Source organism: Callospermophilus lateralis, chromosome 2 (assembly GCF_048772815.1).
Source record: "Callospermophilus lateralis isolate mCalLat2 chromosome 2, mCalLat2.hap1, whole genome shotgun sequence".
Classification (NCBI taxonomy): Eukaryota; Metazoa; Chordata; class Mammalia; order Rodentia; family Sciuridae; genus Callospermophilus; species Callospermophilus lateralis.
Window position 1 is genome coordinate 209,028,279 of NC_135306.1, and position 14,450 is coordinate 209,042,728.

General features: G+C 62.3%; 1 protein-coding gene across 1 annotated transcript in view; it reads left to right on the forward strand.

Moving 5' to 3' along the window:
- The window catches only part of Osbpl5 (oxysterol binding protein like 5), a 54,166-nt gene that overhangs the window by 21,444 nt on the left and 18,272 nt on the right, over positions 1–14,450 (forward strand). Inside the window, exons 2-6 of the mRNA XM_077108727.1 lie at positions 5,341–5,497; positions 7,519–7,601; positions 12,281–12,361; positions 12,573–12,674; positions 14,110–14,313. Of these exons, the coding sequence (XP_076964842.1) occupies positions 5,362–5,497; positions 7,519–7,601; positions 12,281–12,361; positions 12,573–12,674; positions 14,110–14,313 (606 nt within the window). The 5' untranslated portion in view covers positions 5,341–5,361. The remainder of the gene's footprint in view (positions 1–5,340; positions 5,498–7,518; positions 7,602–12,280; positions 12,362–12,572; positions 12,675–14,109; positions 14,314–14,450) is intronic.

Below are 14,450 nucleotides of genomic sequence, written 5' to 3' on the forward strand. Positions count from 1 at the left end.
CTCCTGAGGTGGAGAGGCCTCTGCCAGGTGGGAGAGTCTGAGCAGCCCACTGCTGCCCACCCGGGGGTGGGGGACCAGAGACAGAGGACCCGGCTGTGCTCTCCGCCTTCCCCCCACAGCTCCCCAGCTGGCCCTGGAGCCTCAGTGGGCAGCAGGCAGTGGCTCCAGGCGTGGGTGGACTGCAGGTCTGGGTATCCAGGCCCCTGCTGCCGGGCAGGGCCACCCCCGTTTCCCAGTGAACCTCTGGAAGAGACCCACACAGACACCACCTGGACACCTAGACAGCTGGTAGGGGCTGGGGGCCACGGGGAGCAGGATGCGGGGGCTCCGAGGTGCGGGCGTCCCTGCCCTGCCTGGCGGGGGAGGATCAGGGAGGGGCCGACCTCTGCCCTCCTGCTGCCGGCCCAGCTCCGGCCTCTCCCAGGCCCACTCCCAGCCGTGGGCTGCTCCACTCTGGGAATGCCCTGCTGTCCCCACCTGGGCCCAGCCTGCTGGGGACACAGGGGCTTCAGTGGCCCAAATCAGCAGGGAGTGCACCCCCCATGGAAGACCAGCCCACCTGGATCCTGCAGGGCAAGAAAGGTGACCAGGAGGCTGCCCCCAGGGTGGAGCCTGGGGAAGGGGTGGCCCCAGCAGAGCCGGGGTACAGCTCAGGGACCTGGCGGAGAGGTACCCTGGGGCAGGGTCCTTGGAGGAAGGGCTGCTGGGGCCCTCCCTCCTCCCACTCCCCCTCCTAGCAGGGCTCCAATCCCACATGCCCACCCTCCACCTCTGAGTCCCAGGGTCCCCAGCATGTCCCCGGCCTCCCAGCCCCCAGGCGGCCCTGCCTGACGCTCGGCCCCTGCCCTCTGGGTCTTGGGAGCACCCCACGCAACCCCGTTTCCCAGTAAACCTCTGGAAGAGACCCACACAGTGGTCAAAACCCAGCGCCCGTGGGCTCAGCCTGTGCCCAGAGCCACCTCTTCCAGGCTGCCTGCCCCTCCCTCCAGCCAGGTCCAACTAGGGACAAATAAAGACAGAGAGGGTGGCCAGGCTGGCAGGCCTTGTGGACCAGCAGGGGATGAGGGTAGGTGGCAGCCCTGCTCCTGGGGTCTTGCAGGCCAAGGAAGTGGCCTGGCGCACACTGGACAGGAAGCCACCCGCCCACCCCCAGGTCTCCCCAAGGCTGATAAAGCCAGGTGCTCCGAGGCAGGAGCTGGATGGTGGTTCCCAGCATCCCGTGCTGCTTGCTGATGGCTGTGGCAGTGAGCCCTGGACCCAGGGAGGGGACAGGAGGGGTCTCCGTGGTCGGATGTGTGTGCCTCCAGGGGCAGCAGCTGACCATGCCCTGGCCTGGCAGGGGGAGGTCATGGCCTCACACTCTGGAGGTGGCTGGTTTGGACCTGAGCAAGGAAGGGCTCAGGTGGCTTCAGGCTAGCCCTTGGCCTGCCCAGTTGCCTGCAGACCCCCTCACCCCGGACCTGGGCCAGAGCTGGGCAGTGTGGCCCATCCATCCACTGCCCCTTCCCTAGCCACAGCCTGGTTGCTGCCTCCTGGCCCAGACTTCGTGTAAGCCCTCCTCAGGGGCCTAGGCAAGGCCCCACCCGGCAGAAACATGTCTTTCATTCCAGCACCACCCTCAGCCTCCGCCTCTGGCCTGCGCATGTGAGGCACGTCCACTCGCTGTCCAGCCATGGAGTCTTGCACTGGGGCTTTTCCCCTCAGGCCCTGCCGAGTCCCTCCTGCACCTGCACTTTAGGATCATGAGGGCGTGGAGTGACTGGGACACTGGGTGGTGCATTGTTGGCCCTGGGCACAGGCCGGCCGTGGTCACAGAGGACAGTGGAGGCCGCTCACACATCAGCCCTTGGTGGTCTTGGACAGGCAGAAGCCAGGCCCAGAGAGAGACCTCCTGGAGCCCTTGGCAGCCAGAGCCTGGGCTGGGGCTCCCTGGGGGCTTCTCAGTGGGCAGTACTGGATAGGGGTGGGCAGCGCAGCTCTGTGGTTGCCCAGCCTTGGGGCTCCCAGGCTGCTGTGGCCACGCCTGGCATTGGCTCTTCGTCCTTCCTCCTCCTCGCCTGCCCTTCTGTCACCCTTTTCTCCTCCCTCCCCACATGGATGGGCTCCCGTGGGACTTCTGTGGGAAGGGCAGTGGTCGGCTCAGCCTGGCCCCTCAGTCCCTGGCTGGCAGCCCCGGGGTCTGCAGGTCCTCTGGTCAACCCTGGCCTCCACACAGCACTGAGAGGGCAAGACCTCATTCTGGGCCACCGCAGGGGCTCTGCAGACACTAATTCTTTCCACCAGCTGCGAGCAGGGAGCTCCCCAGGTTACGGTGGACGTCAGCCCCAGGACCACCCCTGGTCACCTCTCGAGGACCCACTCCTGAGCCGGCGATTGGGAGGACTGAGTGTGGAAGGCACCTTCACAGGGAGCCCTCGCAGACCACCACCCACATCCCCCCGCCAGCTCCTGGCTCAGGAGGCGCTGCCTGTGTTCCTGCCCCAGGGGCTGGCATCAGATGGTGGGGCACACAGGCACCCGAGCCTTAACAATGGGTAAAGAAGGGACAGGGAGTGGCCAGAGCCCCCGGGGCCATGCAGAGAATGTGCTGTGCAGCCGCCCGGGGCCTGGCCGAGCTCCGCCGGCTGTAGAATCAGCAAGTCCCGGCCCTGGAGAGGTGGGCGAGGGGCACTGTGGGCAGGAGGCCAGGGCGGAGGCCTCAGCAGCAAAGGGCTTGGTGTTTCCTAGCATGTCAAGGGCCCCAGTGTGGCTGGAGCAGAGTGGGTGAGACGCGGGAGCTGGGTCAGGGCACGGGTCGGCATGTGTTCTGCGTAACCCGGGCTTGCCCTTGAGACAAACACCCCTCCCCCAAGTAGTGTGTGACAGTGGCCTTAGGCCACCAGCACTGTGAGGGCAGAGTGAGGAAGGCTGGGAGCTGGGTCTTCTGGAGGGTCGTACAGACCCAGAATATGACCCAGTGCCACCTCCCGACTGGGCAGGCAGAGGGGATCTGGGAGCCCTGGCACTGCCTGCAGGGGTCAGCAGTAGAGCGGCTAGTCCCTGGGGCACGACTGAGCTGCAGTGTTTTGGAGGGGGTCATACCAGAGGTCAGTCGCTCAAACTCCACCTGCTGTGTCTATTGTGGGGTAAGTGGGAAGGAAGGGGAACTATGCTGCCAGATGGCTGGATGGGAAGATTCAGGGAGGGAGGGGGAAGGATGCATGGATGGATGGATGGGTGGATGGATGGATGGATGGATGGGTGGATGGGTGGATGGATGGATGGATGCATGCATGGATGGATGGATGGATGGATGGGAGGGAGGGTGAGTGGATTGATGGATGGATGGATGGATGGATGGATGGATGGATGGTTGGAAGGATGGATAGATGGGAGGGTGGATGAGTGGATGGATGAATGGATGGGAGGGTGGATGGGTGGGTGGGTGGATGGATGGATGGGTGGGTGGATGTATGGATGGATGGGACAGTGGATGGATTGATGGGTGGATGGGAGAGTGGTTGGATAGGGTGGATGGATGGATGAGAGGTGGATGGATGGGTGGGGGGATGGGAGGGAAGGTGGATGGATGGATGGATGTAAGGGTGGATGGATGGATGAATGGATGGGAGAATGGATGGATGGATGGGAGAGTGGATGGATGGATGAATGGATGGGAGAGTGGATGGATGGATGGATGGGAGGGTGGATAGATGGGTGGGTGAATGGGAGAGAGGATGGATAGATGGATGGGTGGGTGGATGGATGGATAGATGGGTGGGTGGATGGATGGATGGGGGGTGGATAGATGGGAGGGAGGATGGATGGATAGGAGGGTGAATGGATGGATAGGTGGATGGATAGATGGATGGGTGGGTAGATGGATGGATAGATGGGTGGGTGGATGGATGGGAGGGTGGATGGATGGGTGGATGGATGGATGGATGGATGGGAGGGTGAATGGATGTTATTAGCTGTGTGATCCTGGGCCAAAACCCTACTCTCGCTGCAGTCAGTTTCCCTGTCTGAAATGGCAAAGGTGAGGGGCTATGCCAAGTGCCAGGTGACATGATGGGGTTAGGAAGGTGCTGCCTCAGAGCCCCTCACTCTGACCCCTGGGTAGGGGCCATACAAGGTTCTGGCCACCTGGGCTGCTGTGAGTCCAGCAGGCTGTGACAGAAACCCTGGCACCAGTGACATGCTGGGCCACCCTGCCTACCCCTGAAGCCCCACCTGATCCCCAAATCTAATAGGAAGGGCTTTGTGCATCTGGGGTCAGGCCCGTGGGAGAAAGCAGAGCCTGTGGCCAGCCAGAGAGAACGCAGGCCATGTTCCCATGCAGTTGGGCAGGGAGGGAAAGGGTCAGCTGGGGTTCCTGGGGAGTGAACAGACGCAGGAGTAGAGCCCGAGTGTCCGCCCTGCCAACGCCGCCCCTGGCGGAACTGCAGGACGACACTCCACTTGCAGAGCTGAGGTTTCCTCATCTGTAAACTGCGCTGAGACTTGTGGGTTTGGTGCCATCAACGGTACGTGCCTGGGAAGGGATGACCTTGGCCAGTTGTTCTCTCTACTCAGGTACAGGGCTGTGAGGGCACAGGGAGGACGCTGCCTCTTGCCCACAGCTGGCCTTGGTCCAGAGGAGGCGAGACCGGAGCCCCTCCTGAACCGACCCAGTGCCGACTCGCTGGAGGGCAGGGGAGGCCCAGGCAGAGGCCCCTGGTGTCCTGACCCCACGAATGCTCCTGCTGTAGGGACCCAGGGATTGTTTCTGGCCATGCTGTAGGCAGGAATGTGGCCCCGGGGCTGCTGTGAGTCCATGAGGCCACCTCTGAGCACACCCGGGCTTCGTCTCCCTGTTCAGGTGCTTTGCAGGCGGCGGCAGTGCCCTGGCCTGGCCTTCCTCGTCCTCTCTGTGGAGAGACCAGCTCTTGGCCTGTGTGACTGGTTTTGCCATCTCTCTGCCATAGAGTACCATCACCAAAGGGCCAGTCTGGTGGCCCAGCCTGTGTCCATGGCCCCCCTGGGTTCACTTGGCTGTGGTCAGGGTCCTGCAGACCAGGGGCTTGGGAGTTCTCAAAGATGTCTGTCCATGCTGGGACGAGCAGTGGCCCTGGAAGAGACAGCCTTGGACAGAGCCTCTGCCCGAGCGTGGCCTTCCCTGCTGCCCACCCCTGCCCACCTTCCAGCCCTCCTCATCCCCCTCAGGGCGGCCCCCTGGGGTCCCCGAGTGTGAAAGGTCACCCCCTCACTTGGCTCCACCCCGGCAGGAGGAGACGGCGTCTGGCACCAGGCCGTCCGGCCCTGGCGCTGCCCCTGGTATCAGCACGAGTCACAGCTGTGTGTCCCCCCCCTTCCTTCCAGAAGCCCCCCAGCACCCACGCCATGAAGGAGGAGGCCTTTCTCCGGCGCCGCTTCTCACTGTGTCCGCCGGCCTCCACCCCGCACAAGACCGACCCCCGGAAGCTCACGCGGACCCTGCTCCTGGGCTGTGAGAATGAGCTCAGCCCAGTCAGCCCAGGTAGGTGCCAGCTGTGGGTGCATGTGGCAGAGGCCCCACGTCCTCGCAGCTGTCGAGGGCAGCAGCCCGCTCTGCTCACACCCCCCCAGAGACAAAGGGTTTGTAGCGCATTAAGCTGGCCGGCCAGGTGGCTCCCTGGTGTGACCTCTGGGGGCAGGCAAAGCCCTTTGGGCCTGAAGACAGAGAGGGTCCCCAGAGGCCTTCTGGAGCCAGGGAGGTGCACTTGTCCCAAACATCGGCTTCAGGGACAGGCAGCCTGGGTCCTCCCTGCTGTCCTGGGTGGCTGACCCCAGGCCAGCTACTGGGTCTCTCGAGCTCAGTTTGTTCATCTGTACAATGGGGACAACATTGGTGCCCATGCCCAGCGACCAGGGCCCTGTGCGCGGGCCAGGGGACAATTCAGTTCTGCTGTGCTGCCGTGCGGCTTGTGGGTGAAGCCCTGCGCACCAGGGAGCTGCACTCTGCTGCTGCCAGCCCCACGGCCCAGCCCCACCTGCTCCCCCACTCGGCCCCACCCAGCGGGGTCTCAGCTGAGTCCTGCTGCCCCATTGTGACTGCTGAGCCCAGAGAGCCCAGCCCGTCCCTCTGGGGCCCCGGGGGCCAGAAGCTGACTGTGCCTGCCCTGGAAGGACTCTCCAGATGGACCCCACCTCCACCTTCTGTGGCTGGGCAGGGAGGAGGTGTGGAGCCTTGGGGCTGGGGACTGCCTCGTCCCCCTCAGCTGACAGATGGGGACGGGGAGGCCAAGGCCCAGAGCAGGGGGGCCTTGAGGAAGCCCCAGGGGAGGCCAGGAGGTGGATGCCAGCACTGACCGCAGCCATGTCCACTGGCCTGCATGGGGAGGGAGGCCCCGGCTGGCCGTCAGTCTCTGGACTTGGTCCTCAGAGTCACTGGCCCAGGCAGGGCAGGACCCAGGAACAGAGGGACAACAGGTCCCAGGGGCAGGGCAGGGCAGTGACGTGGACAGGCCGGGAGGAGGAGCCAGGGCCGGCCTTGGCCTGCCGGGGGCACTCCCCTCTTGGGTGCTCCAAGAGCCCCTGCGTCCTCCCAGCCCAGGACACAGCACACACTGCAGGTGGCCCAAGGCAGCAGTCCGGAGCATCTGCTGAGGGGACCCTGAAAGTGGAGAGCACCCCTGCTGACCCCGCTTCAGTCGGGGCATGGGTGCTGTGTGGGCGGAAGCTCCAGGGGTGGCGTCCTCAGGGACAGGGACATTGTACGACCTTGAGTGGGCACTGCACCAGGACGTTGGTGACTTCCTCGGGTCATTGTTTTCTGGAGAACGGCTCCCAGTCCCACCCTGCCCTTCCCAGGACCCCAGCGAAGGGGTCTGCAGAGCCCTGGGCTTCCCTGGTTCTGCGGTGTCTGCCTCTCCCCCCCACTCCCTCCTCGCTGCCTTTGGCAGGAGGAGCCGCAACCCAGCCCCAAGGCTCACAGCCACGGGAGTGGGCAGGGCCTTCCGGCTTCGGGCCTCCTCTGCAGCCATCCGCCTTCCTCCTGCCCATAAACGTGGTCTCAGAAAGAGCGTCAGAGCAGGGGAGCCAGGGGTGGGCCACCTCCCCAGGGCCAACCCAGGCCCAAGGGCCTCCCTCCTCCCCCTCAGCCCAGCTGCGCTGGGACCCAGGACGCTGTCCCACCACCTCCCTCAGTTCCAGCACTGGGGCCAATGGCATCCGTCAGAGGGACACATGGCCAGCACCCTGGACCCAGCCTGCCTGTGAGCCTGGATACCATGCTGTTCCTCTGAGGACTGAGGGCCACGTAGACCCGAAGTCACCACCACACTAGGCCCAGGGCCCCCGGGTTCCGCCAGCCCCTCCCCGCTTCCTCCCTGTGGTCACAGAGGCCAGATCAGAACCCCTGGTCCTCCCGGGGTGGACGCCTGCTGGATTCCCTGCACCCCTGGAGCAGAGTCCTGTAGCCACGCTACCCCAGCTGGCTCCCTGCCCCTCCCAGCCGGGGCCCCGCTGCACCCCTGGGAACCTGGCCCCCGTTCCCCCTCACCCTCTGCTCTTTTGCAGGGAAGGACATGGAGCCCAATGGCCTGCCACTGCCAAGAGATGAAGAGCCCTCCACCTTGGGCTCTACCGCCAAGGCGCCACCGGTAAGAGCCCAGCAGTGGGAGGACCCGGGGCAGGGCACCTGCTCAGGAGACAGTAGGCGCTGGCTGAGCCTGCCAACCCCTGTCCAGGCCAGGGAATGGGACGCAAATCCCAGGCTGCACAGCTCTTGTTCACGCCTCCTTCTTGGTCACGCCTCCTTCTTGGTCACGCCACCTTCTTGGTCACGCCACCTTCTTGGTCACGCCACCTTCTTGGTCACGCCACCTTCTTGGTCACGCCACCTTCCTGGCATAACACAGGCTGCCTGAGAAGGGATGTGAGCTGCCGGGGCTCCAGAAATGCCCATGAGAGGTGGCCGAGCCCCCTGTGCCGCGTGTGAGGTGCATGCGGGGCCCCAGCCTGGCCCTCCTCTCTGCGGGCATGAGTGCCAGAGGCGTCCACGCATGCTCCCTGCCTGCTCTAGCTGGCAGGACCTCTGTCCAGGGGCAGAGGGGACTGGGCGCCAGCACACCCCTCCTTCTCCCAAAGGGCTCAAGGGAGCTCTGGCGGTTCTTGGTCCTGACGATGGGTTGGGCCATGGAGCCAGAGACCGTCCTTCCCCTGTGCTGGCCTCGGGGAGGGGTGTGGCCTTCAGTGAGGGCCTGGCCCCTCTGGGAGCCCCTTCTCGCCTGTCACACTGCAGTTCATGATGTCCCGGTGGGCCCCTGGGTCGGCCTGGGGACAGCAGGCCGACCTGCACTCTCCCTGAGCCCACGCCTGCCGCCCCTGACATGTGGCCGTGCGCTCACTGGCGTTTCTTGGCTATCCAAAACTTTGATCAGTGGCAAAGGAGACATGGCGTAAGCTTTCCCCTCACAACCCAGTCTCGGTGCACAGTCCAGGGGCGCAGGCACACTCTCCTGCCGCGCAGTCGTCACCACTCCACCTCTAGAACTTGCTCATCTCCCCAAACTGGGACTCTGCCCACTCGATTCTGAGTCCCACCCGCAGCCCCTGCCCTCTCCCTGAGGTGGATGGGACGGTCCTTGGGCCTCGTGGAAGTGGGCCCTGCGGTGCGGCCTCTGTGGCTGGAGCTTCCCTCATGCTGCAGGCTGCCCAGGTGGTGCAGCTGTCCGGATGCCCTTCCTTTTCAAGTGCCCTGTAGGATGGGCGCTCCGTCTGTCTGCCCTCAGGCGATGGGCACTGGGTTGCTTCCTCTTGTTAGCCGTAATGCGCGGAGCTGCTAGCCACGTACGTGGCCAGGTATTCTGGGAGTACCAGTCTCAAGGCTTTGGAGTGCGAACCTAAGAGTGGAATTGCTGGGTCACGAGGAACTCTGTAGCAGTATGAATTCTAAGAACCCCAGCCTTAACTTTCGAGGGACAGGTGCACTGCCCCCTCCAGCAGTGTGCAGGGCCACCCTCACACCCTCACCAGCCAACACTTCAGATTTTCTATTCTGCCCAGTGGTGTCTCGTTGTGTCCGGGTTGCGTTCCCTGGGGCGTCCCGATGCCCGGTGTCTCTGAGCTCATTGACCAGCTTGCGTCTGCTCTTTGGAGAAAGGTCGCTGCAAGTCCTCTGCCTGTCTTTTGACCGGGTTGTTCGTCTCTTGGCTGTAGGGCAGAGCTTTCGATGCATTCTGACCTGAGGCCCCACGCCGTACGTTGTTCTGAATTGTAATGTAAGTCGCTTTTGTAGGTTGCAAGGTTCCATCCGGACTATGAGCTTCCTGGTTCTGAGCAGCATTTCTCGTTTCTCAGGGTGCCCTGTTATTGCACCAGGCCTGACTCTCAGTGGCACACAGAGTGACCAAAGGGCCCGGGCCTGAGGTCAGGGTGCCCAGCACAGCCCATAATAAGGAGGAGTGGACAGCCCTCTCTGCAGAGCTCAGCAGGAGCTGCAGCACAGCCTGAGTCCCTTTGCCCAGCAGGGAGGTGGGGAAGAGCCACCCCTGCCCGCCCCCTTCCCATTGCCTAAACCGAGCGCAGCTGCCTTCAGTCCAGGGGTAGAAAGCTGGGTGGCAGGGGAGTGCCAGCAGGTCGTAGATCATCGGTTCTAATTTAAACCAATTAGTTCATTCCTTTATGTGGGGAACTTGCTGAGCCCCCAGCTGCCAGTGCTGAGCCACTGAGAGATGCAGCTGTCCCCAAGGTGGGCACTCTGGACAAAGACAACTGACCACAGAAATGGCCATGTGATGAAGCTGCCAACACCTTGGGCAGGTTTGGGGCACTATGTGTCACCAGGAGCTGATGCCAGCAGGTCACTCAGAGCTGAGGTCCTGTGTGCAGGTGACTCAGGGCAGGGGCTGCCCAGCAACAGGGAAGGGCATCCCCAGGTGGGGAACAACATGTGCTAAGTCAGCCGAGGGCGCCGCGCCCAGACCTGGCTCAGAAGACTCCTCAGAGCAGAAACAGGCTCTCGGCCATCAACCTGGGCCCTCCAGAGGTCTGTCACCGGGCCAAGGTCTGCATACATCCTTAACTCAAACGCTGCGTCCAGGGCAGAGCCCCCAGGAACCCCTCCTGCCTCCATTTCTCCCATGATCTGGAAGGTTCTTTTGGCTAAGTGGGTGCAGCCCTGGAGTAAGACTGCTGGGGTTCCATCTCTGCTGGGCCCTTCTCAACTGTGACCGTGGGCAGGTTTCTGAATCTCTCTGTGCCAGTCTCCTCCTCTGCAGAACACAGAGCTGCTGTATTTAACACTCATGGTCACAAAGCCGGGCACTCCACCCCTCTCCACCGCTTGCCCTGGCCGCCTCGTCCACTTGTGGGTGGCTGCCCCTCTCTCAAAGAGCCAAACAATCGTATGGTTCCTAAACCCAGTGCCTAAGGCAAGCCTGGCACAGTGCTGTCCAGGTGTCCACTGGACGATTCAAGTCTACTCCGTCCCTTACTGGCCCTCCAGGCTTGGTTGCTGCCTCACCTCTCCCTTCTTGGCTTCTGTCCACCAAGTGGGATAAAATGGGTCCTGCCTCGTGGGTCGATGGAGATTAGGTTTGGAGATTAGTTTGTTTTCCATGTTTTCAGTTACCCATGATCAACTATAATCTAAAAATACTAAATGGAAAGTTCTAGAAATAAACAATTCATTTGTTTTAACTTCACAGTCTTCTGAGTACAGTGACAAAATCTCCCACCATCCTGCTCCATCCTGCCTGGCATGTAAATCATTCTTCGGCCAGTGTATCCATGCTGTATACACTACCTGCCCGTTAGTCACTTAGTAGCTGTTATCTGACACAGAGAGGCCACATTCACATAACTTTCATTCCAGTATGTTATTATAAGGGTTCTGACTTATTTTTAGTGATTGTTAATCTCTTACTGTGCCTAACTCCTAAGTTAAACATTATCATGGGTACAGACGTAGAGGGAAACACAGCACATGCAGTCTTTGTTACTATCCAGTTTCAGCATCTGCTGGGGACATTTGGACATACCCATCACAGACAAGGGAGACAATAGCACAGACAGAGCATCGGAATGGGGCCGGGCATGTCTGAGTGGACAAAGCCTCCACTCTGTACCCTGTGACCTGCTCCATCTCCCTGCTGTTCTGAGCAGGCCAGGGCAAGGTCCCACCCTTCCTGCCTGAATGGAGACCCTCTCCACAGTGGACGATTCCCTTGCCCTAGAAGCTCCAGAGGGTGCTCCCTAGCACCCCCAGGCACCCAGCAGAGAGAGCAGAGCAGGGCAGCAGGTTCTCCTAGAAAGATGGACAGCGGGGCTCTCGGGCTTCCCTGCTTGGGGTCCTACTGCAGCACTCCACGCTGCTGTCCCAGGAGGCTGCCGCGGGCGTGCAGATGCGTGACCTGGCTGTGTGCCAGGAAAACTGCGGACATGTTTGAATTTCAGGGAACTTTCATGTCTCTCAAAATAATATTCATTTGGTTTTTTTCTTAACCACTTGCAATTGTGGAACCTGTTCTTGGCTTGCAGGTGCACAGTGGCAGGTGACAGGTAGGAGTCAGCCTTTCCCAACCCTGCGTCCACCTTCCCTACCAGACCTCAGCTTCCCTATCTGCAGAGGGACTATGGCCCCTTCCAGCCCCAAGATCCGGGATGGCGGCTCTCGGCCAGCAAGCCAGCTGCGGCCTGGGCTGGGCCCCGCCTGTGGCCATGGGCAAGACCTGGGCGTTGACCCTCCACACAGCAGCTTCCAGAGAATGGGGCATCCCCAGTGCATGGCCGCCCTGCACATGTCAGCCCTGACCAGAGGAAGGGCCACGGCAATGGCCGAGGACAGGAAAGGGGGCTGCTCTTCCTGTGGATGGATGAGCCCAAGAGCTTGTCCCCCAGCTCACAGCTGCCGCCACACTCCCCTCTGCAAACCCCACCCTTGGCGCCTGGCCACCTGGCTCAGGGGTCTCCTGGCTGCCCCTTCCCCAAAACCTGCCCCTCAGGGGTAGGTCAGACCCATCAAAGCCCAAGCCTGACCCCTGATGGCCCTGGTGTTTTCTTCAGCCTCTGACTGGCCCCATGTCCCTGCGTGTGCTCAGGTGGTGGATCCCATCTCCTCCTTGCCGTGAATTCAGCGCAGGTGCCCGGGAAGGGCTCACCAGGGTCAGCTTGTTCTACCTCCCACGGACCCCCAGAAGTGCTGGCAGGCCAGATGGAGGGTGCTGGGCCGTGGGGGCAGGAAGCACTTTTCCCTAACCCTCTGTGTCCTGCCCCTGCCCACCCCAGCCCTCCACAACTGCACCCCAAAGCCCCCCACTCCCAAGTGTCTCTCTTGCAGGCAGAGAACAGACTGTGCAATGGATCTGACAAGGAGTGTGTGTCCCCGACATCCAGGGCCTCCAGGAAAGAGACCCTCAAGGTGGGCCCGGGCCCTGGGAGGGGCGAGGCCTCTCAGCTGGCACTTCAAAGGGAGGCCCCCGAGGCTGGGAGAGGCTCCCCGTCTGCCACCCATGCCCCCACCTGCTCTCCTTTTCCTGCGTGGCCTTCTCCTGGCCCCAGACTGGACAGTGGGAGGAACTGGGCAGCAGGGGACCATCCCCCGTGACCGCCCACTGGTGCTCCCGGCTCAGGCGCAGAAGGAGACCTACCGAAAGGAGAAGAAGCGGGCGACGAAGCAGCTGTTCAGTGCCCTCACAGACCCCAGCGTGGTCATCATGGCCGACAGCCTCAAGGTGGGCGGCCCAGCGGGAGCTCCCGGGGGTGGTGGGAAGGCTGTGGCCACTCGGGAGACCGTCAGCATGGGTGGTGTCCTGGGGCTGCCATATGTGGCTTAAAGCAATAGAAATCTATTTCCTCATAGTTCTGAAAGAAAAAGTCCAAAGTCAAGGTGCCCGCCAGGCCCTCTAGGTCCTGGGGGAGGGTCCTTCCTGCTCCTTCTAGCTCCAAGTGTCCTCGATTTGTGACCACATCAGCCTACTCCCTGCCTCCGTGTCCACAGGCCAACCCTCTGTGTCTGCCTGGGAGGACACCAGTCCCTGGGCCAGGCCCCTACTCCAGCCTGCTCCATCCGCACGCTCTCAATGGCACCCGGCAGAGGGGGGCCCTGGTCTGCTGCCGAGGCCTCAGAGTCCTGGGGAGCGACCATCACCCTGGCCCCCAGGAGAGTGCCCGGGCTCAGGGTCAGGAGGTTGGGCTCAGACCTCCCAGGGCACTCAGCCCTGAGCCTGCACTTCCCTCTGCACACAATGAGGGTCAGAGACCCCATGCAGCCCCTGGGAGCAAGGGAGACAGGCGTGCCGCGCCCACCCACAGGCAGGAGGGAAGCTAGGTACTGCCCCGACCAGCCGTTGATTCAGAAATCAGGGGCGACGGGCTGAAGAGAAGACAGACACGCATAGAGGGGACAGCGGGGCCAGGTGGCGGCCAGGCTCTGACCGAGTCTGACTGACCCCAAGCCAGCTCATCGAAGGTTGTGGGAAGGTTTCAGCCAAGCAGGCCGACTGAAGGACGCAGGACAGGCGGACATTAGGGTCATCTTGTTAGACTCAGAATCCTCTGTTCCTGGGGGTTGGTGTCTAAACTCAAGGCCTCGACTGATCACTCTGAGCCTTTGCACAGAGTGTCCTTAGGCCGGCGTCACCCTAGCAACTGAGCCATCGTGACCCGCACCCCTGCACAGGCAGTTCCCAGGGCTACGTGGCCACGAGAGTCAGACGTGATCCAAATCACCGCTCTCCAGGAGGTGTGGTGCGAAGACCGAGTTAGAAAGAGAAAAGAGATGACAACTGGGTTACCCAGCTCAGAATTCCAAGTCACCACTCTGCTAGTTCCCCCAAGGCCCTGGGACCTCCTTGTCCTTGAACTTGACCTCCATGAACCTCACCAGCAAATCGGCCCCTGGTTTCTCTAGATTTCTTTTGAGTCTGCCATCACTTAAGTTCCCCTCTGAGAAACCGGAGGGGACCCTGCCCCACCCCAGGGCTCCGGCAGCTTCGTGCCCAGCTTCAGCCGTGCTGCCCCAGCCCTGCCAGGGCACGCGATGGGCACCCCCAGGAGTGGGGACCCTCCCTGCGCTCAGAACATGCAGACAGCCCCCATAAAGCCATCGAGATGCCCAGGGGGGGCAGCCTTAGTGGGCAGGAGTGACCATAGTGCCCCTCCTTGCAGATCCGTGGGACCCTGAAGAGCTGGACCAAGCTGTGGTGCGTGCTGAAGCCTGGGGTGCTGCTCATCTACAAGACGCCCAAGGTGGGCCAGTGGGTGGGCACCGTGCTGCTGCACTGCTGTGAGCTCATCGAGCGTCCCTCCAAGAAGGACGGCTTCTGCTTCAAGCTCTTCCACCCACTGGACCAGTCAGTCTGGGCCGTGAAGGTACTGCTGGGCGGGAGGGGACACCCTGGGCAGGGGAGAGTGGCCCCATAGGGTCAGGAGGCTCCTCCTGGGGCCAGCTACAGAGGCCTCCAGCAGGTCTCTGCAGGGCCGGGGACCAGATATGGCCCTGGCCCTCC